At 54.3% G+C, this 22,405-nt stretch overlaps 1 protein-coding gene across 1 annotated transcript; it reads right to left on the bottom strand.

The window, feature by feature from the left end:
* Positions 1 to 282: 282 nt before the first annotated feature.
* Positions 283 to 12,051, bottom strand: LOC135563694 (mucin-2-like). Its single transcript, XM_065006790.1, has 3 exons — positions 6,209 to 12,051; positions 505 to 6,074; positions 283 to 386 (listed from the first exon to the last, which is right to left on the bottom strand). The coding sequence occupies exons 1-3, from the start codon at positions 12,049 to 12,051 to the stop codon at positions 283 to 285; spliced, it is 11,517 nt and encodes a 3,838-aa protein (XP_064862862.1).
* Between the last annotated feature and the right edge of the window lie 10,354 nt (positions 12,052 to 22,405).

Genomic DNA, 22,405 nt, shown 5'->3' on the forward strand with positions numbered 1-22,405 from the left:
TAAAGGCCCTTGAATTGAATTGAATTGAGTAGACTGCCATCTTCTGGCCCCATTCAAATATGTCCCAGCAGCAGACAATTAGTGAGATATTGTAGATGCAAGACACAATCTGAAAGGTCTGTTTCGTCCGCTCAATACTTACAGGACTGGTCATATATGATATACACAGTGTATAGCATACATGCAGAGGTGATTGAAGTAATGATGTAATGTGCAAGAATAACATGTATAGAATTTGTAAATGAACTGTGAACAAGAAAGAGCTGTATAAAAGTTTTTTCTTTACAGTATTTCAGATTTGGTGCCCAGGTTGGCTCGTAGAATTTGTAATTCAAATTTAGATTCCCCATTGTAATTTTCTGGGCAGGCCCGTGTGCCTCTGAGGCCTGGAGAAAAGAGAAGTGAAGAAGTCCTTCACAACAGTCAGACGGGACTGGTGGCAAACTGTCAATTCAATTCCATCTGACAAATAACAGTTCCACCGCTAGCTCCCGCAATCATCACCTTCTCTGTGGAGCTGGGGAGCTGTGGAGCTGTGGAAATGGGGAGCTGTGGAGATGGGGAGCTGTGGAGATGGGGAGCTGTGGAGCTGTGAAGCTGTAGGAATTGGGAGCTGTGGAGCTGGGGAGATGGGGAGCTGTGAAGCTGTGAAGCTGTGGAAATGGGGAGCTGTGGAGATGGGGAGCTGTGGAGCTGGGGAGATGGGGAGCTGTGGAGATGGGGAGCTGTGGAGCTGTGGAGCTGTGGAGCTTGGGAACTGTGGAGCTGTGGAGCTTGGGAGATGGGGTGCTGGGGAGATGGGGAGATGGGGAGCTGTGGAGCTGGGGAGATGGGGAGCTGTGGAGCTGTGGAGCTGGACACCTGTGGAGCTGTGGAGATGGGGAGATGGGGAGCTGTGGAGATGGGGAGCTGTGGAGCTGTGGAGCTGGGGAGATGAGGAGATGGGGAGCTGTGGAGCTGGGGAGATGAGGAGATGGGGAGCTGTGGAGATGGGTAGCTGTGGAGATGGGGAGCTGGGGATCTGGGGAGCTGGGGAGATGGGGAGCTGGGGGAATGGGGAAATTGGGAGCTGGTGAGCTTTGGAGCTGTGAAGATGGGGAGATGGGGAGCTGTGGAGATTGGGAGATGGGGAGCTGTGGATATGGGGAGCTGGGGAACTGGGGAGATGGGGAGATGGGGAGCGAGGTGTGGGGCTGTGGAACTGGGGAGATGTGGAGCTGGGGAGATGAGGGCGTGGGGCTGTGGAGCTGGGGCTGTGGAGATGTGGAGCTGGGGAGTGAGGGCGTGGGGCTGTGGAACTGGGGAGATGTGGAGATGTGGAGCTGGGGAGTGAGGGAGTGGGGCTGTGGAGCTGGGGAGATGTGGAGCTGGGGTTGAGGGCGTGGGGATGTGGAGCTGGGGAGATGTGGAGCTGGGGAGTGAGGGCATGGAGCTGGGGAGTGACGGCGTGAAGCTGTGGAGCTGGGAAGATGTGGAACTGGGGAGTGAGGGCTTGGGGCTGTGGAGCTGGGGCGCTGGGGAGATGGGGAGTGAGGGCGTGGGGCTGTGGAGATGTGGAGATGTGGACCTGGGGAGCGAGGGCGTGGAGCTGTGGAGCTGTGGAGCTGGGGAGCTGTGGACCTGGGGAGTGAGGGCGTGGGGCTGTGGAGCTGGGGTATTGGGGAGCTGGGGAGTGAGGGCGTGGGGCTGTGGAGATGTGGAGATGTGGAGCTGGGGAGTGAGGGCGTGGGGCTGTGGAACTGGGGAGATGTGGAGCTGGGGAGATGAGGGCGTGGGGCTGTGGAACTGGGGAGATGTGGAGGTGGGGGTGAGGGCGTGGGGCTGTGGAGCTGGGGAGTTGTGGAGCTGGGGGTGAGGGCGTGGGCTTGTGGAGCTGGAGAGATGTGGAGCTGGGCGTGACGGCGTGGAGCTGGGTGGCTGTGGAGCTGGGGAGTTGTGGAGCTGGGGAGCTAGGGCGTGAAGCTGTGGAGCTGGGGAGTTGTGGAGCTGGGGGCGAGGGCGTGGAGCTGTGGAGCTGGGGAGATGGGGAGCTTGGGGGTGAGGGCGTGGGGCTGTAGAGCTGGGGAGATGTGGAGCTGGGGAGCTGTGGGGATCTGGAGCTGAGGCGAGGTGGAGCTGGGGTGATGTGCAGATGTGGAAATGGGGAGTGAGGGCGTGGTGCTGTGGAACTGGGGAGATGTGGAGCTGGGGGTGAGGGCGTGGGGCTGTGGAGCTGGGGAGATGGGGAGCTGGGGTGATGGGGAGCTGGGGAGATGGGGAGCTGGGGCGAGGTGGAGCTGGGGTGATGTGGAGCTGGGGAGCTGGGGAGTGAGGACGTGGCGCTGTGGAACTGGGGAGATGTGGAGCTGGGGGTGAGGGCGTGGGGCTGTGGAGCTGGGGGATGTGGAGCTGGGGGTGAGGGCGTGGAGCTGTGGAGCTGGGAAATATGGAGCTGGGGAGTGAGGGCATGGGGCTGTGGAGCTGGGGAGATGTGGAGCTGGGGAGATGTGGAGCAGGGAGATGTGGAGCTGGGGGATGTGAAGCTGTGGAGATGTGGAGCTGGGGAGATGTGGAGCTGGGGAGTGAGGGCATGGGGCTGTGGAGCTGGGGAGATGTGGAGCTGGGGCGATGTGGAGCTGGGGAGATGTGGAGCTGGGGAGAGTGGAGCTGGGATGAGGTGGAGCTGGGGAGATGTGGAGCTGGGAAGCTGGGGAGCTGGGCAGTGAGGGCGTGGCGCTGTGGAACTGGGGAGATATGGAGCTTGGGAGTGAGGGCGTGGGGCTGTGAAACTGGGGAGCTGTGGAGCTAGGGAGTGAGGGCGTGCGGCTGGGGAGCTGGGGAGATGTGGAGCTGGGGGGTGAGGGCGTGGGCTTGTGGAGCTGGAGAGATGTAGAGCTGGGGTGTGACGGCGTGGAGCTGGGTGGCTGTGGAGCTGGGGAGTTGTGGAGCTGGGGAGCGAGGGCGTGGAGCTGTGGAGCTGGGGCGTTGTGGAGCTGGGGAGATGGGGAGCTTGGGGGTGAGGGCGTGGGGCTGTGGTGCTGGGGAGATGTGGAGCTGGAGAGATGGGGAGCTGTGGAGATGTGGAGCTGGGGAGAGGTGGAGCTGGGGCGAGGTGGAGCTGGGGCGCTGGGGAGTGAGGGCGTGGTGCTGTGGAACTGGGGAGATGTGGAGCTGGGGGTGAGGGCGTGGGGCTGTGGAGCTGGGGAGATGGGGAGCTGGGTAGATGAGGAGCTGTGGAGATGTGGAGCTGGGGCGAGGTGGAGCTGGGGTGATGTGGAGATGTGGAGATGTGGAGCTGGGGAACTGGGGAGTGAGGGCGTGGCGCTGTGGAACTGGGGAGATGTGGAGCTGGGGGTGAGGGCGTGGGGCTGTGGAGCTGGGGGATGTGAAGCTGGGGAGTGAGGGCGTGGGGCTGTGGAGCTGGAGAGATGTGGAGCTGGGGAGTGACGGCGTGGAGCTGGGCAGTGAGGGCGTGGCGCTGTGGAATTGGGGAGATATGGAGCTTGGGAGTGAGGGCGTGGGGCTGTGAAACTGGGGAGCTGTGGAGCTGGGGGTGAGGGCGTGCGGCTGTGGAGCTGGGGAGATGTGGAGCTGGGGGTGAGGGCGTGGGCTTGTGGAGCTGGAGAGATGTAGAGCTGGGGTGTGACGGCGTGGAGCTGGCTGGCTGTGGAGCTGGGGAGTTGTGGAGCTGGGGAGCGAGGGCGTGGAGCTGTGGAGCAGGGGAGTTGTGGAGCTGTGGAACTGGGGAGATGGGGAGCTTGGGGGTGAGGGCGTGGGGCTGTGGAGCTGGGGAGATGTGGAGCTGGAGAGATGGGGAGCTGGGGAGAGGTGGAGATGGGGCGAGGTGGAGCTGGGGTGCTGGGGAGTGAGGGCGTGGTGCTGTGGAACTGGGGAGATGTGGAGCTGGGGGGTGAGGGCGTGGGGCTGTGGAGCTGGGGAGATGTGGAGCTGGAGAGATGGGGAGCAGGGGAGATGTGGAGCTGGGGGGATGTGAAGCTGTGGAGATGTGGAGCTGGGGAGATGTGGAGCTGGGGAGTGAGGGCATGGGGCTGTGGAGCTGGGGAGATGTGGAGCTGGGGAGATGTGGAGCTGGGGCGATGTGGAGCTGGGGAGATGTGGAGCTGGGGAGATGTGGAGCTGGGATGAGGTGGAGCTGGGGAGATGTGGAGCTGGGAAGCTGGGGAGCTGGGCAGTGAGGGCGTGGCGCTGTGGAACTGGGGAGATATGGAGCTTGGGAGTGAGGGCGTGGGGCTGTGAAACTGGGGAGCTGTGGAGCTAGGGAGTGAGGGCGTGCGGCTGGGGAGCTGGGGAGATGTGGAGCTGGGGGGTGAGGGCGTGGGCTTGTGGAGCTGGAGAGATGTAGAGCTGGGGTGTGACGGCGTGGAGCTGGGTGGCTGTGGAGCTGGGGAGTTGTGGAGCTGGGGAGCGAGGGCGTGGAGCTGTGGAGCTGGGGCGTTGTGGAGCTGGGGAGATGGGGAGCTTGGGGGTGAGGGCGTGGGGCTGTGGTGCTGGGGAGATGTGGAGCTGGAGAGATGGGGAGCTGTGGAGATGTGGAGCTGGGGAGAGGTGGAGCTGGGGCGAGGTGGAGCTGGGGAGTGAGGGCGTGGTGCTGTGGAACTGGGGAGATGTGGAGCTGGGGGGTGAGGGCGTGGGGCTGTGGAGCTGGGGAGATGGGGAGCTGGGGAGATGAGGAGCTGTGGAGATGTGGAGCTGGGGCGAGGTGGAGCTGGGGTGAGGTGGAGCTGGGGAGTGAGGGCGTGGTGCTGTGGAACTGGGGAGATGTGGAGCTGGGGGTGAGGGCGTGGGGCTGTGGAGCTGGGGAGATGGGGAGCTGGGGAGATGAGGAGCTGTGGAGATGTGGAGCTGGGGCGAGGTGGAGCTGGGGTGATGTGGAGATGTGGAGATGTGGAGCTGGGGAGCTGGGGAGTGAGGGCGTGGCGCTGTGGAACTGGGGAGATGTGGAGCTGGGGGTGAGGGCCTGGGGCTGTGGAGCTGGGGGGATGTGAAGCTGGGGAGTGAGGGCGTGGGGCTGTGGAGCTGGAGAGATGTGGAGCTGGGGAGTGACGGCGTGGAGCTGGGTGGCTGTGGAGCTAGGGAGTGAGGGCGTGCGGCTGGGGAGCTGGGGAGATGTGGAGCTGGGGGGTGAGGGCGTGGGCTTGTGGAGCTGGAGAGATGTAGAGCTGGGGAGCGAGGGCGTGGAGCTGGGGTGATGTGGAGATGTGGAGATGTGGAGCTGGGGAACTGGGGAGTGAGGGCGTGGCGCTGTGGAACTGGGGGGATGTGAAGCTGGGGAGTGAGGGCGTGGGGCTGTGGAGCTGGAGAGATGTGGAGCTGGGGAGTGACGGCGTGGAGCTGGGTGGCTGTGGAGCTGGGGTGATGTGGAGCTGGGGGGTGTGAAGCTGTGGAGATGTGGAGCTGTGGAGATGTGGAGCTGGGATGTGATGGCGTGGAGCTGGTTGGCTGTGGAGCTGGGGAGCTGTGGAGCTGGGGGGTGAGGGCATGGGGCTGTGGAGCTGGGGAGATGTGGAGCTGGGGAGATGTGGAGCTGGGGAGATGTGGAGCTGGGGAGATGTGGAGATGTGGAGCTGTGGTGAGGTGGAGCTGGGGAGATGTGGAGATGTGGAGCTGGGAAGCTGGGGAGCTGGGCAGTGAGGGCGTGGTGCTGAGGAATTGGGGAGATATGGAGCTTGGGAGTGAGGGCGTGGGGCTGTGAAACTGGGGAGCTGTGGAGCTGGGGGGTGAGGGCGTGCGGCTGTGGAGCTGGGGAGATGTGGAGCTGGGGGGTGAGGGCGTGGGCTTGTGGAGCTGGAGAGATGTAGAGCTGGGGTGTGACGGCGTGGAGCTGGCTGGCTGTGGAGCTGTGGAGCAGGGGAGTTGTGGAGCTGTGGAACTGGGGAGATGGGGAGCTTGGGGGTGAGGGCGTGGGGCTGTGGAGCTGGGGAGATGTGGAGCTGGAGAGATGGGGAGCTGGGGAGAGGTGGAGATGGGGCGAGGTGGAGCTGGGGTGCTGGGGAGTGAGGGCGTGGTGCTGTGGAACTGGGGAGATGTGGAGCTGGGGGTGAGGCGTGGGGCTGTGGAGCTGGGGAGATGTGGAGCTGGAGAGATGGGGAGCAGGGGAGATGTGGAGCTGGGGGATGTGAAGCTGTGGAGATGTGGAGCTGGGGAGATGTGGAGCTGGGGAGTGAGGGCATGGGGCTGTGGAGCTGGGGAGATGTGGAGCTGGGGAGACGTGGAGCTGGGGCGATGTGGAGCTGGGGAGATGTGGAGCTGGGGAGATGTGGAGCTGGGATGAGGTGGAGCTGGGGAGATGTGGAGCTGGGAAGCTGGGGAGCTGGGCAGTGAGGGCGTGGCGCTGTGGAACTGGGGAGATATGGAGCTTGGGAGTGAGGGCGTGGGGCTGTGAAACTGGGGAGCTGTGGAGCTAGGGAGTGAGGGGCGTGCGGCTGGGGAGCTGGGGAGATGTGGAGCTGGGGGTGAGGGCGTGGGCTTGTGGAGCTGGAGAGATGTAGAGCTGGGGTGTGACGGCGTGGAGCTGGGTGGCTGTGGAGCTGGGGAGTTGTGGAGCTGGGGAGCGAGGGCGTGGAGCTGTGGAGCTGGGGCGTTGTGGAGCTGGGGAGATGGGGAGCTTGGGGGTGAGGGCGTGGGGCTGTGGTGCTGGGGAGATGTGGAGCTGGAGAGATGGGGAGCTGTGGAGATGTGGAGCTGGGGAGAGGTGGAGCTGGGGCGAGGTGGAGCTGGGGAGTGAGGGCGTGGTGCTGTGGAACTGGGGAGATGTGGAGCTGGGGGTGAGGGCGTGGGGCTGTGGAGCTGGGGAGATGGGGAGCTGGGAGATGAGGAGCTGTGGAGCTGTGGAGATGTGGAGGCTGGGGCGAGGTGGAGCTGTGGGATGTGGAGCTGGGGTGAGGTGGAGCTGTGGAACTGGGGGAGATGTGGAGCTGGGGGGTGAGGGCGTGGGGCTGTGGAGCTGGGGAGATGGGGAGCTGGGGAGATGAGGAGCTGTGGAGATGTGGAGCTGGGGCGAGGTGGAGCTGGGGTGATGTGGAGATGTGGAGATGTGGAGCTGGGGAGCTGGGGAGTGAGGGCGTGGCGCTGTGGAACTGGGGAGATGTGGAGCTGGGGGTGAGGGCCTGGGGCTGTGGAGCTGGGGGATGTGAAGCTGGGGAGTGAGGGCGTGGGGCTGTGGAGCTGGAGAGATGTGGAGCTGGGGAGTGACGGCGTGGAGCTGGGTGGCTGTGGAGCTAGGGAGTGAGGGCGTGCGGCTGGGGAGCTGGGGAGATGTGGAGCTGGGGGTGAGGCGTGGGCTTGTGGAGCTGGAGAGATGTAGAGCTGGGGAGCGAGGGCGTGGAGCTGGGGTGATGTGGAGATGTGGAGATGTGGAGCTGGGGAACTGGGGAGTGAGGGCGTGGCGCTGTGGAACTGGGGGATGTGAAGCTGGGGAGTGAGGGCGTGGGGCTGTGGAGCTGGAGAGATGTGGAGCTGGGGAGTGACGAGCGTGGAGCTGGGTGGCTGTGGAGCTGGGGTGATGTGGAGCTGGGGGTGTGAAGCTGTGGAGATGTGGAGCTGTGGAGATGTGGAGCTGGGATGTGATGGCGTGGAGCTGGTTGGCTGTGGAGCTGGGGAGCTGTGGAGCTGGGGGTGAGGGCATGGGGCTGTGGAGCTGGGGAGATGTGGAGCTGGGGAGATGTGGAGCTGGGGAGATGTGGAGCTGGGGAGATGTGGAGATGTGGAGCTGTGGTGAGGTGGAGCTGGGGAGATGTGGAGATGTGGAGCTGGGAAGCTGGGGGGGAGCTGGGCAGTGAGGGCGTGGTGCTGAGGAGCTGGGGAGATATGGAGCTTGGGAGTGAGGGCGTGGGGCTGTGAAACTGGGGAGCTGTGGAGCTGGGGGTGAGGGCGTGCGGCTGTGGAGCTGGGGAGATGGGGAGGAGGGTGGAGCTGGGGCTGTGGGGAGGCGTGGGCTTGTGGAGCTGGAGAGATGTAGAGCTGGGGTGTGACGGCGTGGAGCTGGCTGGCTGTGGAGCTGTGGAGCTGGGGAGTTGTGGAGCTGTGGAACTGGGGAGATGGGGAGCTTGGGGGTGAGGGCGTGGGGCTGTGGAGCTGGGGAGATGTGGAGCTGGAGAGATGGGGAGCTGGGGAGAGGTGGAGATGGGGCGAGGTGGAGCTGGGGTGCTGGGGAGTGATGTGGGCGTGGTGCTGTGGAACTGGGGAGATGTGGAGCTGGGGGTGAGGGCGTGGGGCTGTGGAGCTGGAGATGTGGGGAGATGTGGAGCTGGGGGATGAGATGGGGAGCTGGGAGATGGGGGGTGAGGGCGTGGGGCTGTGGAGCTGGGGAGAGCTGTGGAGCTGGGGGCGTGGGCTGAGCTGTGGAGAGATGGGAGCTGGGGAGTGATGTGGAGCTGGGGGGCGTGGGTGCTGTGGGGGAAGTGGGCTGGGGAGATGTGGAGCTGGGGGTGAGGGCGTGGGGCTGTGGAGCTGGGGAGATGGGGAGCTGGGGAGATGGTGGAGCTGTGGAGATGTGGAGCTGGGGTGGAGCTGGGGAGCTGGGGAGCTGGGGAGTGAGGGCGTGGTGCTGTGGAACTGGGGAGATGTGGAGCTGGGGGGGGTGGGGGGTGTGGGGCTGTGGAGCTGGGGAGATGGGGAGCTGGGGAGATGTGGAGCTGGGGAGATGTGGAGCTGGGGGGAGGGCGTGGCGCTGTGGAACTGATGTGGAGTGTGGGCTGTGGAGCTGGGGGATGGAGCTGGGGAGTGACGGCGTGGAGCTGGGGTGATGTGGAGCTGGGGAGGGGGTGAGGGCGTGGGGCTGTGAGTGGGGAGCTGTGGAGCTGGGGAGATGTGGAGCTGTGGAGCTGGGGAGATGGGGAGCTTGGGGGTGAGGGCGTGGGGCTGTGGAGCTGGGGAGATGTGGAGCTGGAGAGATGGGGAGCTGGGGTGATGTGGAGATGGGGCGAGGTGGAGCTGGGGTGCTGGGGAGTGAGGGCGTGGTGCTGTGGAGCTGGGGAGATGTGGAGCTGGGGAGATGTGGAGATGGGGAGATGTGGAGATGTGGAGCTGTGGTGAGGTGGAGCTGGGGAGATGTAGAGATGTGGAGCTGGGAAGCTGGGGAGCTGGGCAGTGAGGGCGTGGCGCTGTGGAATTGGGGAGATATGGAGCTTGGGAGTGAGGGCGTGGGGCTGTGAAACTGGGGAGCTGTGGAGCTGGGGGTGAGGGCGTGCGGCTGTGGAGCTGGGGAGATGTGGAGCTGGGGGTGAGGACGTGGGCTTGTGGAGCTGGAGAGATGTAGAGCTGGGATGTGACGGCGTGGAGCTGGCTGGCTGTGGAGCTGGGGAGTTGTGGAGCTGGGGAGCGAGGGCGTGGAGCTGTGGAGCAGGGGAGTTGTGGAGCTGTGGAGCTGGGGAGATGGGGAGCTTGGGGGTGAGGGCGTGGGGCTGTGGAGCTGGGGAGATGTGGAGCTGGAGAGATGGGGAGCTGGGGAGAGGTGGAGATGGGGCGAGGTGGAGCTGGGGTGCTGGGGAGTGAGGGCGTGGTGCTGTGGAACTGGGGAGATGTGGAGCTGGGGGTGAGGGGCGTGGGGCTGTGGAGCTGGGGAGAGGTGGAGCTGGGGAGAGGTGGAGCTGGGGAGCTGGGGAGTGAGGGCGTGGTGCTGTGGAACTGGGGAGATGTGGAGCTGGGGGTGAGGGCGTGGGGCTGTGGAGCTGGGGAGATGGGGAGCTGGGGAGATGAGGAGCTGTGGAGATGTGGAGCTGGGGCGAGGTGGAGCTGGGGTGATGTGGAGATGTGGAGATGTGGAGCTGGGGGCAAGGGCGTGGAGCTGTGGAGCTGGGAAATATGGAGCTGGGGAGTGAGGGCATGGGGCTGTGGAGCTGGGGAGATGTGGAGCTGGGGAATTGTGGAGCAGGGGAGATGTGGAGCTGGGGGATGTGAAGCTGGGGAGATGTGGAGCTGGGTAGATGTGGAGCTGGGGAGTGATGGCGTGGAGCTGGTTGGCTGTGGAGCTGGGGAGTTGTGGAGCTGGGGAGATGTGGAGCTGGGGAGATGGGGAGCTGTGGAACTGGGGAGATGTGGAGCTGGAGGGTGAGGGCGTGGGCTTGTGGAACTGGGGAGATGTGGAGCTGGGGGGTGAGGGCGTGGGCTTGTGGAGCTGGAGAGATGTGGAGCTGGGGAGTGACGGCGTGGAGCAGGGTGGCTGTGGAGCTGGGGAGTTGTGGAGCTGGGGAGCGAGGGCGTGGAGCTGTGGAGCTGGGGAGTTGTGGAGCTGGGGTGCGAGGGCGTGGAGCTGTGGAGCTGGGGAGTTGTGGAGCTGGGGAGTGAGGGCGTGGAGCTGTGGAGCTGGGGAGATGGGGAGCTTGGGGGTGAGAGTGTGGGGCTGTAGAGCTGGGGAGATGTGGAGCTGGGGAGATGGGGAGCTGTGGAGATGTGGAGCTGGGGCGAGGTGGAGCTGGGGTGATGTGGAGTGAGGGCGTGGTGCTGTGGAACTGGGGAGATGTGGAGCTGGGGAGTGAGGGCGTGGGGCTGTGGAGCTGGGGAGATGTGGAGCTGGGGCGATGTGAAGCTGTGGAGATGTGGAGCTGGGGTCAGGTGGAGCTGGGAAGATGTGGAGATGTGGAGATGTGGAGCTGGGGAGATGAGGGCGTGGGGCTGTGGACCTGGGGAGATGTGGAGGTGGGGGTGAGGGCGTGCGGCTGTGGAGTTGTGGAGCTGGGGGTGAGGGCGTGGGGCTGTGGAGCTGGAGAAATGTGGAGCTGGGGAGTGACGGCGTGGAGCTGGTTGGCTGTGGAGCTCGCGAGATGGGGAGCTGGGAAGCGAGGGCGTGGAGCTGTGGAGCTGGGGCGATGTGGAGCTGGGGAGATGGGGAGCTGGGGAGATGGGGAGCTGGGGAGATGGGGAGATGTGGAGATGTGGAGCTGGGGAGTGAGGGCGTGGCGCTGTGGAACTGGGGAGATGTGGAGCTGGGGAGTGAGGGCGTGGGGCTGTGGAACTGGGGGCTGAGGAGCTGGGGGTGAGGGCGTGGGGCTGTGGAGCTGGGGGTTGTGGAGCTGGGGGTGAGGGCATGGGGCTGTGCAGCTGGGGAGTGAGGGCGTGGGGCTGTGGAGCTGGGGAGTGACGGCGTGGAGCTGGGTGGCTGTGGAGCTGGGGCCAGGTGGAGCTGGGGAGATGTGGAGCTGGGGAGATGTGGAGCTGGGGAGATGTGGAGCTGGGGTGCGAGGGCGTGGAGCTGTGGAGCTGGGCAGATGTGGAGCTGGGGGTGAGGGCGTGGGGCTGTGGAACTGGGGAGATGTGGAGCTGGGGAGTGAGGGCGTGGGGCTGTGGAGCTGGGGCTATGTGGAGCTGGGGAGTTTTGGAGCTGGGGTGCGAGGGCGTGGAGCTGTGGAGCTGGGGAGCTGGGGGTGAGGGCGTGGCGCTGTGGAACTGGGGAGATGTGGAGCTGGGGAGTGAGGGCGTGGGGCTGTGGAACTGGGGAGATGTGGAGCTGGGGGTGAGGGCGTGGTGCTGTGGAGCTGGGGGTGAGGGTGTGGGGCTGTGGAGCAGGAGAGATGTGGAGATGGGGAGATGTGGAGCTGGGCTGCGAGGGCGTGGAGCTGTGGAGCTGGGGGGCGAGGGCGTGGAGCTGTGGCGCTGGGAAAATATGGAGCTAGTGAGAGCATGGGGCTGTGGAGCTGGGGAGATGTGGAGCTGGGTAGATGTGGAGCAGGGGAGATGTGGAGCTGGGGCCAGGTGGAGCTGGGAAGATGTGGAGATGTGGAGATGTGGAGCTGGGGAGATGAGGGCGTGGGGCTGTGGAACTGGGGAGATGTGGAGCTGGGGAGATGAGGGCGTGGGGCTGTGGAACTGGGGAGATGTGGAGCTGGGGGGTGAGGGCGTGGGGCTGTGGAGCTGGAGAAATGTGGAGCTGGGGAGATGTGGAGCTGGGGAGATGTGGAGCTGTGGAGATGTGGAGCTGGGGAGATGTGGAGATGTGGAGCTCGGGTGATGTGGAGATGTGGAGATGTGGAGCTGGGGTGATGTGGAGATGTGGCGCTGGGGAGCTGGGGAGTGAGGGCGTTGGGCTTGTATCAGTAATAGCACGGTCACAGGCATATGTTGGTATTTATTCTGTTGGTTGTAGAAGGTGGCTGATGTTGATTTACCTTTCAGCATGTCATTGAAAAAGAAAATCAATAGAACTCACTTGAGGTGGAGGTCTCATAGGAGTGGGGCCAGGCTGGGCTGAAAATGAATGAATATGTGTAGGATGCTGGTCTGTGTGTGTGTGTGTGCATGTGCGTGCGTGTGCGTGTGTGTGCGTGTGTTTGTGTGCATGTGTGTGTGTGTGTGCCTGTGCATGGGTGCGTGTGCGTGTGTGCTTAACTGTGCGTGTGTGCTTGCCTGTGCGTGTGTGCGTGCCTGTGCGTGTGTGCTTGCCTGTGCATGTGTGCTTGCCTGTGCGTGTGTGTGTGTGTGTGTGTGTGTGTGTGTGTGTGTGTGTGTGTGTGTGTGTGTGTGTGTGTGTGTGTGTGTGTGTGTGTGTGTGTGTGTGTGTGTGACCAACCCAGAACAATACTCGGTGCATTTCCAGCGGTAGCGGCCTCTGTGTTTGTTTGGGTGGATCGCGGAGGCGTTTGATGTTATAGGAGAAGAGGCGAGGCGTATTGATCAGGAGATAATCACAGTCAAGCTGGCATGCTCCCTACTCCCCTTCAATAATTCAAAGACAGGATTTGGGACAAGATTTCTCAGGATTAGAGGTGTGATGTACATTCAATCTGTGGGTTGGGGGGGTAGGATGGAAGAATTTTCACAATAACCAATGTATGAGAAACAGCACTCTACCGATGAGAAGCTACCTAACTGTGTCTCTCGCTCTCTCTATCACAAAATAATGTTTGTGGCCATCTTGGATAATGTGTGTAGGACAATTGTGTGTCATCTCGTTGATGACTATTGATGTATTATTATGCAAGCCTGACACAGAACAAGAAAGATTCTGCACGTGTGTACTGTGTGTGCATGCATTCACTTGGGTGTGTGTGTGTGTGTGTTTGTGTGTTTCTCAGATGTTGCTTGACCCTTTGCTAATGCTAACAGTAGTGGTAACTCTCTCGCTAGCTGACCCTGAGGTTTTTACTTTGCATCCTCCCATTGATGTCCCACTGACACCTTAAAACCCTGTCTCCATGGCGACGCTTCTTTTACTGCCCATGACGTTGCCATGACAAAGAACAGAACATAAAAGCAGCAGTACATCCATGAGAAAAACAAGTAGGAACATGGTCAGGCCTTTTAAGGAACTGCTGAAAATAGTAATGCTGTGGAAATGTGTAGTTTTCAAAAGGCAATGTAATGATATGTTACACTTAGGCAACGCCGTGGGATGTAGGGGTGTTGATGGTGCAGCAGCACCCCTTGAAAATGTTCTTCACAAAAGTAGGGCACTGGGCCTTTAACACACACGCCCCACCAAACCCCACCCAAACCCACCCAACTCGGTAGTGCTTTAAGGCGCTTTATGGTGCTATATGGTGCTTTATGGGGCTATATGGTGCTATATGGTGCTATATGGTGCTATATGGTGTTATATGGTGCTTTATGGTGCTACATGGTGTTATATGGTGCTTTATGGGGCTATATGGTGCTATATGGTGCTATATGGTGTTATATGGTGTGATATGGTGCTTTATGGCGCTTTATGGGGCTATATGGTATGGCGCTTTATGGAGCTATAAGGTGTTATATGGTGTTATATGGTGCTTTAAGGCGCTTTATGGCGCTATATGGTGTTATATGGTGCTTTAAGGCGCTATATGGTGCTTTATGGTGCTTTATGGGGCTTTATGGCGCTATATGGTGCTATATGGTGCTATATGGTGTTATATGGTGCTTTATGGTGCTACATGGTGTTATATAGTGCTTTATGGCGCTTTATGGGGCTATATGGTGTGATGGTGCTTTATGGCGCTTTATGGCGCTCTATGGCGCTATATGGTATGGCGCTTTATGGAGCTATATGGTGTTATATGGTGTTATATGGTGCTTTAAGGCGCTTTATGGCGCTATATGGTGTTATATGGTGCTTTATGGCGCTTTATGGGGCTATATGGTGCTTTATGGCGCTTTATGGGGCTATATGGTGCTTTATGGTGCTTTATGGTGCTTTAAGGGGCTATATGGTGCTTTATGGCGCTTTATGGGGCTATATGGTGCTTTATGGTGCTTTATGGTGCTTTATGGCGCTATATAGTGCTTTATGGTACTTTATGGCGCTTTATGGGGCTATATGGTGCTTTATGGTGCTATATAGTGCTTTATGGCGCTTTATGGGGCTATATGGTGCTTTATGGTGCTTTATGGCGCTATATAGTGCTATATGGTGCTTTATGGTGCTTTATGGTGCTTTATGGCGCTTTATGGGGCTATATGGTGCTTTATGGTGCTTTATGGCGCTTTATGGTGCTTTATGGCGCTATATGGTGCTTTATGGTGCTTTATGGCGCTATATAGTGCTTTATGGTGCTTTATGGCGCTTTATGGGGCTATATGGTGCTTTATGGCGCTTTATGGGGCTATATGGTGCTTTATGGTACTTTATGGCGCTATATAGTGCTTTATGGTGCTTTATGGCGCTTTATGGGGCTATATGGTGCTTTATGGTGCTATATAGTGCTTTATGGCGCTTTATGGGGCTATATGGTCGCTTTATGGTGCTTTATGGTGCTTTATGGTGCTTTATGGGGCTATATGGTGCTTTATGGTGCTTTATGGGGCTATATGGTGCTTTATGGTGCTTTATGGTGCTATATGGTGCTTTATGGTGCTTTATGGGGCTATATGGTGCTTTATGGCACTATATGGTGCTTTATGGTGCTTTATGGTGCTATATGGTGCTTTATGGTGCTTTATGGCACTATATGGTGCTTTATGGTGCTTTATGGTACTATATGGTGCTTTATGGCGCTTTATGGCACTATATGGTACTTTATGGTGCTTTATGGTACTATATGGTGCTATATAGTGCTATATGGTGCTTTATGGCGCTTTATGGGGCTATATGGTGCTTTATGGTGCTTTATGGCGCTTTATGGGGCTATATGGTGCTTTATGGTGCTTTATGGCGCTTTATGGGGCTATATGGTGCTTTATGGTGCTTTATGGCGCTTTATGGGGCTATATGGTGCTTTATGGTGCTTTATGGCGCTATATAGTGCTTTATGGTGCTTTATGGCGCTATATGGTGCTTTATGGCGCTATATAGTGCTTTAAGGTGCTTTATGGGGCTATATGGTGCTTTATGGTGCTATATAGTGCTTTATGGTGCTTTATGGTGCTTTATGGGGCTATATGGTGCTTTATGGGGCTATATAGTGCTTTATGACACTTTATGGGGCTATATGGTGCTTTATGGTGCTTTATGGCGCTATATAGTGCTTTATGGTGCTTTATGGGGCTATATGGTGCTTTATGGTGCTTTATTGCGCTATATAGTGCTTTATGGTGCTTTATGGGGCTATATGTTGCTTTATGGTGCTTTATGGCGCTATATAGTGCTTTATGGTGCTTTATGGGGCTATATGGTGCTTTATGGCGCTATATAGTGCTTTATGGCGCTTTATGGGGCTATATGGTGCTTTATGGTGCTTTATGGCGCTATATAGTGCTTTATGGTGCTTTATGGGGCTATATGGTGCTTTATGGTGCTTTATGGCGCTATATAGTGCTTTATGGTGCTTTATGGGGCTATATAGTGCTTTATGGCGCTTTATGGGGCTATATAGTGCTTTATGGTGCTTTATGGGGCTATATAGTGCTTTATGGCGCTTTATGGGGCTATATGGTGCTTTATGGTGCTTTATGGCGCTATATAGTGCTTTATGGTGCTTTATGGGGCTATATGGTGCTTTATGGTGCTTTATGGCGCTATATAGTGCTTTATGGTGCTTTATGGGGCTATATGGTGCTTTATGGTGCTTTATGGCGCTATATAGTGCTTTATGGTGCTTTATGGGGCTATATGGTGCTTTATGGCGCTTTATGGGGCTATATGGTGCTTTATGGTGCTTTATGGCGCTATATGGTGCTTTATGGTGCTTTATGGCGCTATATGGTGCTTTATGGCGCTATATAGTGCTTTATGGTGCTTTATGGGGCTATATGGTGCTTTATGGCGCTTTATGGGGCTATATGGTGCTTTATGGTGCTTTATGGGGCTATATGGTGCTTTATGGCGCTATATAGTGCTTTATGGCGCTTTATGGGGCTATATGGTGCTTTATGGTGCTTTATGGCGCTATATAGTGCTTTATGGCGCTTTATGGCGCTATATGGTGCTTTATGGCGCTATATGGTGCTTTATGGTGCTTTATGGCACTATATGGTGCTTTATGGTGCTTTATGGTACTATATGGTGCTTTATGGCGCTTTATGGCACTTTATGGTGCTTTATGGTGCTTTATGGTGCTTTATGGTGCTATATGGTGCTTTATGGTGCTTTATGGTACTATATGGTGCTTTATGGTGCTTTATGGTGCTATATGGTGCTTTATGATGCTTTATGGCACTATATGGTGCTTTATGGCACTATATGGTGCTTTATGGTGCTTTATGGTGCTATATGGTGCTTTATGGTGCTTTATGGCACTATATGGTGCTTTATGGTACTATATGGTGCTTTATGGCGCTATATGGTAAAGCACTTTAAGGCGCTATATGGTGATTTATGGTGCTTTAAGGGGCTATATGGTGCATTATGGTGCTTTATGGCGCTATATGGTGCTTTATGGTGCTTTAAGGGGCTATATGGTGCTTTATGGTGCTTTATGGTGCTTTATGGCGCTATATGGCGCTATATGGCGCTTTACGGTGCTATCCTCTGGCGTGGTGTTTTGCCTCTCTGTGGACAGCATATTAAAGGGTGGTTACTGTGATAATGTGCTGCTGTGTGTATGACCCAAAAGCTTAGCAGTGAGATTGTATCAGTGTCTTAATTGCATGTTTAAAGGTCAGGCGCGGGGGAGGGTGGCCTCCTCTCTACACACCGTTTACCCGCTAACGCTTATCTCCTAATCACTGCAATTACCACGGCAACCCCTGTTTGTTTGTTTGTCAGAATGCTGTATTAGTGTGTTTCTATCCCAATGAGAATTATAGTAGTGTGTGTGTGTGTGCGTGCACATGTGTGCGTGTGCATGCGAGTGTGTGTGTACATGTGGGTGTGTCCTGTGCTAAGATTACTACAGATATGGGAGGTAGATTGGATAGCTGTGCAGCTCTGAAGTCTCAGAGCAGACATGACAAAATGATTCAGGCAGAGAGAGAATGTAGCTAAACACACACTATGGAGGAGGAAAATACTGCATTGGGTCATCTATCAGTGTCTCTGTTAGCCCACACCCTACACACAAAATGACTGGCCTGAGAATGCAGAGGCGGTATGGGATCACCCATATATCTATATGGTGACTTTTCTCCTCCCCTATACTGTAGTTATTTTTGCTCAATTCTGATGAACGCACACATACAGTGCATTCGGAAAGTATTCAGATCCCTTACCTTTTTCCACCCTGTGTAGAATTTCCACCAGTGGCGCATTTTATGAAGCGTGAAATTCCCGTCCAACCAAAAGACAATGAGACCCGCCCAGACCCTAACATTGAGCTGCCCAGGAGGAGACAGATCATCCGCAAACAATTGAAGAAAACATCGACTTAATTATGGTAAGAAAATGTAAATGAATTTGTATAAAAATAGAAAAGAGGTATCAAAAAATCTATAAATCTAAGTTACATGAGTGCAATGAATGTGGCTGTGAGTTGTGTGAGGGTAGAGAATGTGGATGTGAGTTGTGTGAGTGTGGTGAATTTGGATGTGAGTTGTGTGAGTCTAGTGAATGTGGATGTGAGTTGTGTGAGTCTAGTGAATGTGGATGTGAGTTGTGTGAGGGTAGAGAATGTGGATGTGAGTTGAGTGAGTCTAGTGAATGTGGATGTGAGTTGTGTGAGTCTAGTGAATGTGATGTGAGTTGTGTGAGTGTAGTGAATGTGGATGTGAGTTGTGTGAGTCTAGTGAATGTGGATGTGAGTTGTGTGAGTCTAGTGGATGTGGATGTGAGTTGTGTGAGTGAAGTGAATGTGGATGTGAGTTGTGTGAGTCTAGTGGATGTGAGTTATGTGAGTGTAGTGAATTTGATATGAGGTGTGTGAGTCTAGTGGATGTGGAGGTGAGTTGTGTGAGTCTAGTAAATGAGGATGTGAGTTGTGTGAGTGTAGTGAATGTGGATGTGAGTTGTGAGTTGTGTGAGTCTAGTGAATGTGGATGTGAGTTGTGTGAGTCTAGTGAATGTGATGTGAGTTGTGTGAGTCTAGTGGATGTGAGTTGTGTGAGTCTAGTGGATGTTTATGTGAGTTGTGTGAGTGTAGTGAATGTGATGTAAGTTGTGTGAGTCTAGTGAATGTGGATGTGGATGTGAGTTGTGTGAGTCTAGTGAATGTGATGTGAGTTGTGTGAGTCTAGAGAATGTGATGTGAGTTGTGTGAGTCTACTGAATGTGATGTGAGTTGTGTGAGTCTAGTAAATGAGGATGTGAGTTGTGTGAGTGTAGTGAATGTGGATGTGAGTTGTGAGTTGTGTGAGTCTAGTGAATGTGAGTTGTGTGAGTCTAGTGAATGTGGGTTGTGTGAGTGTAGTGAATGTGATGTGAGTTGTGTGAGTGTAGTGAATGTGGATGTGGATGTGAGTTGTGTGAGTCTAGTGAATGTGGATGTGAGTTGTGTGAGTGTAGTGAATGTTGATGTGAATAGTGTGAGTGTAGTGAATGTGGATGTGAATAGTGTGAGTCTAGTGAATGTGGATGCGAGTTGTGTGAGTCTAGTGAATGTGGATGTGAGTTGTGTGAGTCTAGTGAATGTGGATGTGAATAGTGTGAGTGTAATGAATGTGGATGCGAGTTGTGTGAGTCTAGTGAATGTGGATGTGAGTTGTGTGAGTGTAGTGAATGTTGATGTGAATAGTGTGAGTGTAGTGAATGTGGATGTGAATAGTGTGAGTCTAGTGAATGTGGATGTGAGTTGTGTGAGTCTAGTGAATGTGGATGTGAATAGTGTGAGTGTAATGAATGTGGATGCGAGTTGTGTGAGTCTAGTGAATGTGGATGTGAATAGTGTGAGTGTAATGAATGTGGATGCGAGTTGTGTGAGTCTAGTGAATGTGGATGTGAATAGTGTGAGTGTAATGAATGTGGATGCGAGTTGTGTGAGTCTAGTGAACGTGGATGTGAGTTGTGTGAGTGTAGTGAATGTTGATGTGAATAGTGTGAGTGTAGTGAATGTGGATGTGAATAGTGTGAGTCTAGTGAATGTGGATGTGAGTTGTGTGAGTCTAGTGAATGTGGATGTGAAAGTTGTGTGAGTCTAGTGAATGTGGATGTGAGTTGTGTGAGTCTAGTGAATGTGGATGTGAAAGTTGTGTGAGTGTGGAAAGTATTGAGCTGATTGAAATTGGGATAATAACAGTTTTGAAATTTGGCTACTAAGCTGATTGAAATTAGGATAATAAAAGCTGAAAACTGGGCTTTCAATTTGGGCATAGTTTTATATTTTGGCTAGTTGATGTCACTGGAACATACAGTGCATTCAGAAAGAATTCAGACCCTTGATTTTTTCCACATTTAGTTACATTACAGCCTTGTTTTAAAATGGATTAATTTGAACCCTCAACTTTCAAAGCAGAATTACTTTCCCATTGTTCCTCAAATACAGTGTGTGACATACCATTATGTAGCTCTGTGTCTCTGCTTTAATCCAATGTAACCACAAGTTCAAATTTTGCTACACAGGACTGAATCGAGGCGGTGGGTCACGTGTGTAACTGTAAGAAGCTAAAGTCTTAAACCATGGTTTTACCAGAAGGATTGTACAACCCAGAATGAAAGGTTTGAAATGATGAAGTGTCTGGTTTTATGTGTTGATTTCCCTTACATTAATAGAAGTATAGAACCTTTTGATAGAAGCTATAGTTTAATGCTTACCTTAAAATGTAATGATAATTATCACAGATTGAGTGATAAGAGGAGGGAATGTGATGGAAAATTCTATGTTTGTGCCTTTCTTTTAACCATTTTCTGTGATCCATGTTTGTGCTTTTCTAATAATCAATTTATGTGTTCATGCAACTGACTGATTGAATGAATCCTCACTATCAGTATCTGCAATTTGGCAGTACGCCCAGACCATTGTTTTGAGAATGAAAGATATCTTAGTTTCAAGGTCTCAGTTTAGAGAGAAGAAGCCTTGTAAGGTATTGGTCTGTTATATGCTTGACCCAGTATTGGTCGTGCATGTAACAGGAATGCAACAAACGTTAATGATGAATTAATTATGAATGATGAATAAGCGAAATCATGCAAATATAACTTGTCTGCAGTTTATAAGAGAACTAGCAGGACCGCGCCGGAGGAGGCCCGGGTCGACGTGGTGCATTGAGTAGGTTAGAACCTCTCCAGAATGATTCATCTCAGACTGACTTTGTGTGTCCCTGTGTAGAATTTCCACGACAATATAAACAGTAAAAGTAAAAGTATGAATCATTTCTAATTCCTTATATTAATCAAAACTAGACAGAACAATGTTACTATTGTTTTTTAAATTTACAGATAGCCAGGAGCACACTCCAACTCTCAGACATAATTTACAAACTAAGCATTTGTGTTTAGTGAGTCCGTCCGATCAGAGGCAGTAAGGATGACCAGGGATGTTCTCTTGATAAGTGCGTGAATTGGACCATTTTCCTGTCAAACTGTAACGAGTACTTTTAGGTGTCAGGAAAAATGTATGGAGTAAAAACTACATTATTTTCTTCAGGAATGTACTGAAGTATACATGTAAATAGTAAAGTAAAGTACAGACACCCCAAAAAACTACTTAAGTAGGACTTTAATTATTACTTAAGCACTTTACACCCTTGTGAATGGTGTTGCCGTGGTGCCATGGTGTTCCATTGTTTTGGTCGAGTTTGATTGATCTCTTTACTGCATCTATGTTCTGATCTAATGATATGTTTGTGTGTACTGTTTTATCACAATTGAAAACATCCATATACAGTAGTCCAAGCAGGGAGATGTCTTGTTCTCTCCAGCTCTGCCTTATTGTTCGACCTATGTTGAACCTGAGATGTTCATGTTCTCGTTATGTTCATTTTCAAATAATCTACGCAAGGAGATCACGTATTCTTGATACTCTAAAACTGTTCTATTGGCTGATTGAAGTTCCTCCTTTCCCAGTCTGAGTCACAGCAGCTCTCTATTCAGGAGAGTAGAGGAGAGGTCATGTGTAACGGCTGTCGTGGGAAGAAGGTGAGGACCAAGGTGCAGCGTGGTAAGTGTTCATCATTTTAATGGAAAACTGAACACTATCAAACAAGCAACAAAAGAACAACCAAAACAGCTCCGTCAGGTGCAAAACACATTAAACAGAAAACAACTACCCACAAACACCAGGTGGGAACAGGCTACCTAAGTATGGTTCTCAAACGATAGACAGCTGCCTCTGATTGGGAACCATACCAGGCCAAACACATAGAACAAAAACATAGAATGCCCACCCCAACTCACACCCTGACCAAACTAAAATAGAGACATAAAAAGGAACTAAGGTCAGGACGTGACATCATGTTTAACTAGGTTTGTCTCCCATGTCTCCTGTTACCTCTGACTGTGACCAGCTTCCTCTACATAGGCTACACTCATTATCACTGTGTGTGTGTGTGTGTGTGTGTGTGTGTGTGTGTGTGTGTGTGTGTGTGTGTGTGTGTGTGTGTGTGTGTGTGTGTGTGCGTGCGTGCGTGTGTGCGTTCGTGCGTGCGTACATGCGTGAGTGTGTATCTTGGACAGAACTGGCGTTGGGTTTATATGTAGAGCCAGCAGTGGGTAATTACAATATTTACAGAGAGCAGATCTCTGGTCAGAGGTGTAAGGGAGCATGGGAACTTCATTTAACATGAAACAAGAGACGAATCACATCTGTCTACTGTTCTAGATCTTACTCCAGAACTGTATCTAGGTCCTCCCAAACACAGCGGGCTCTTCTCCTCCCCTCTTTCCCAGTCATTACTTGAGAACATGTAGACCTTTTATAATGGAGGTGGAAATGTAGATATTGAGACACAGCTTGTTGCTTTAGAGCAACAGTGACTTGCTTTGGAAGCATTTTGTTCATGATATACTGTTGTTAAACCCACTAATAATAATAATAATAATAATATAAAATTAAAAAATTCAAGCGTTTTTCTCACACCCAAAACATATTTTTATTTTATTTTACCTTTATTTAACCAGGCAAGTCAGTTAAGAACAAATTCTTATTTTCAATGACGGCCTAGGAACAGCGGGTTAACTGCCTGTTCAGGGGCAGAACGACAGATTTGTACCTTGTCAGCTCGGGGGTTTGAACTTGCAACCTTCCGGTTA

This window comes from Oncorhynchus nerka, linkage group LG22, assembly GCF_034236695.1.
Source record: "Oncorhynchus nerka isolate Pitt River linkage group LG22, Oner_Uvic_2.0, whole genome shotgun sequence".
Lineage (NCBI taxonomy): Eukaryota > Metazoa > Chordata > Actinopteri > Salmoniformes > Salmonidae > Oncorhynchus > Oncorhynchus nerka.

Bases quoted from the DNA above. Each gene is read 5' to 3' on its own strand.
- LOC135563694 (XM_065006790.1), bottom strand. From the start codon at position 12,051: ATGCCTGTGACCGTGCTATTACTGATACAAGCCCAACGCCCTCACTCC. The intron at 6,075-6,208 runs GTCTCCCCAGCT...CCATCTCTCCAG, and splicing joins CCACATCGCCCCAGCTCCAC to CTCCACATCTCCCCAGCTCC. The intron at 387-504 runs GTGATGATTGCG...TCTTTTCTCCAG, and splicing joins TCCCCAGCTCCACAGAGAAG to GCCTCAGAGGCACACGGGCC.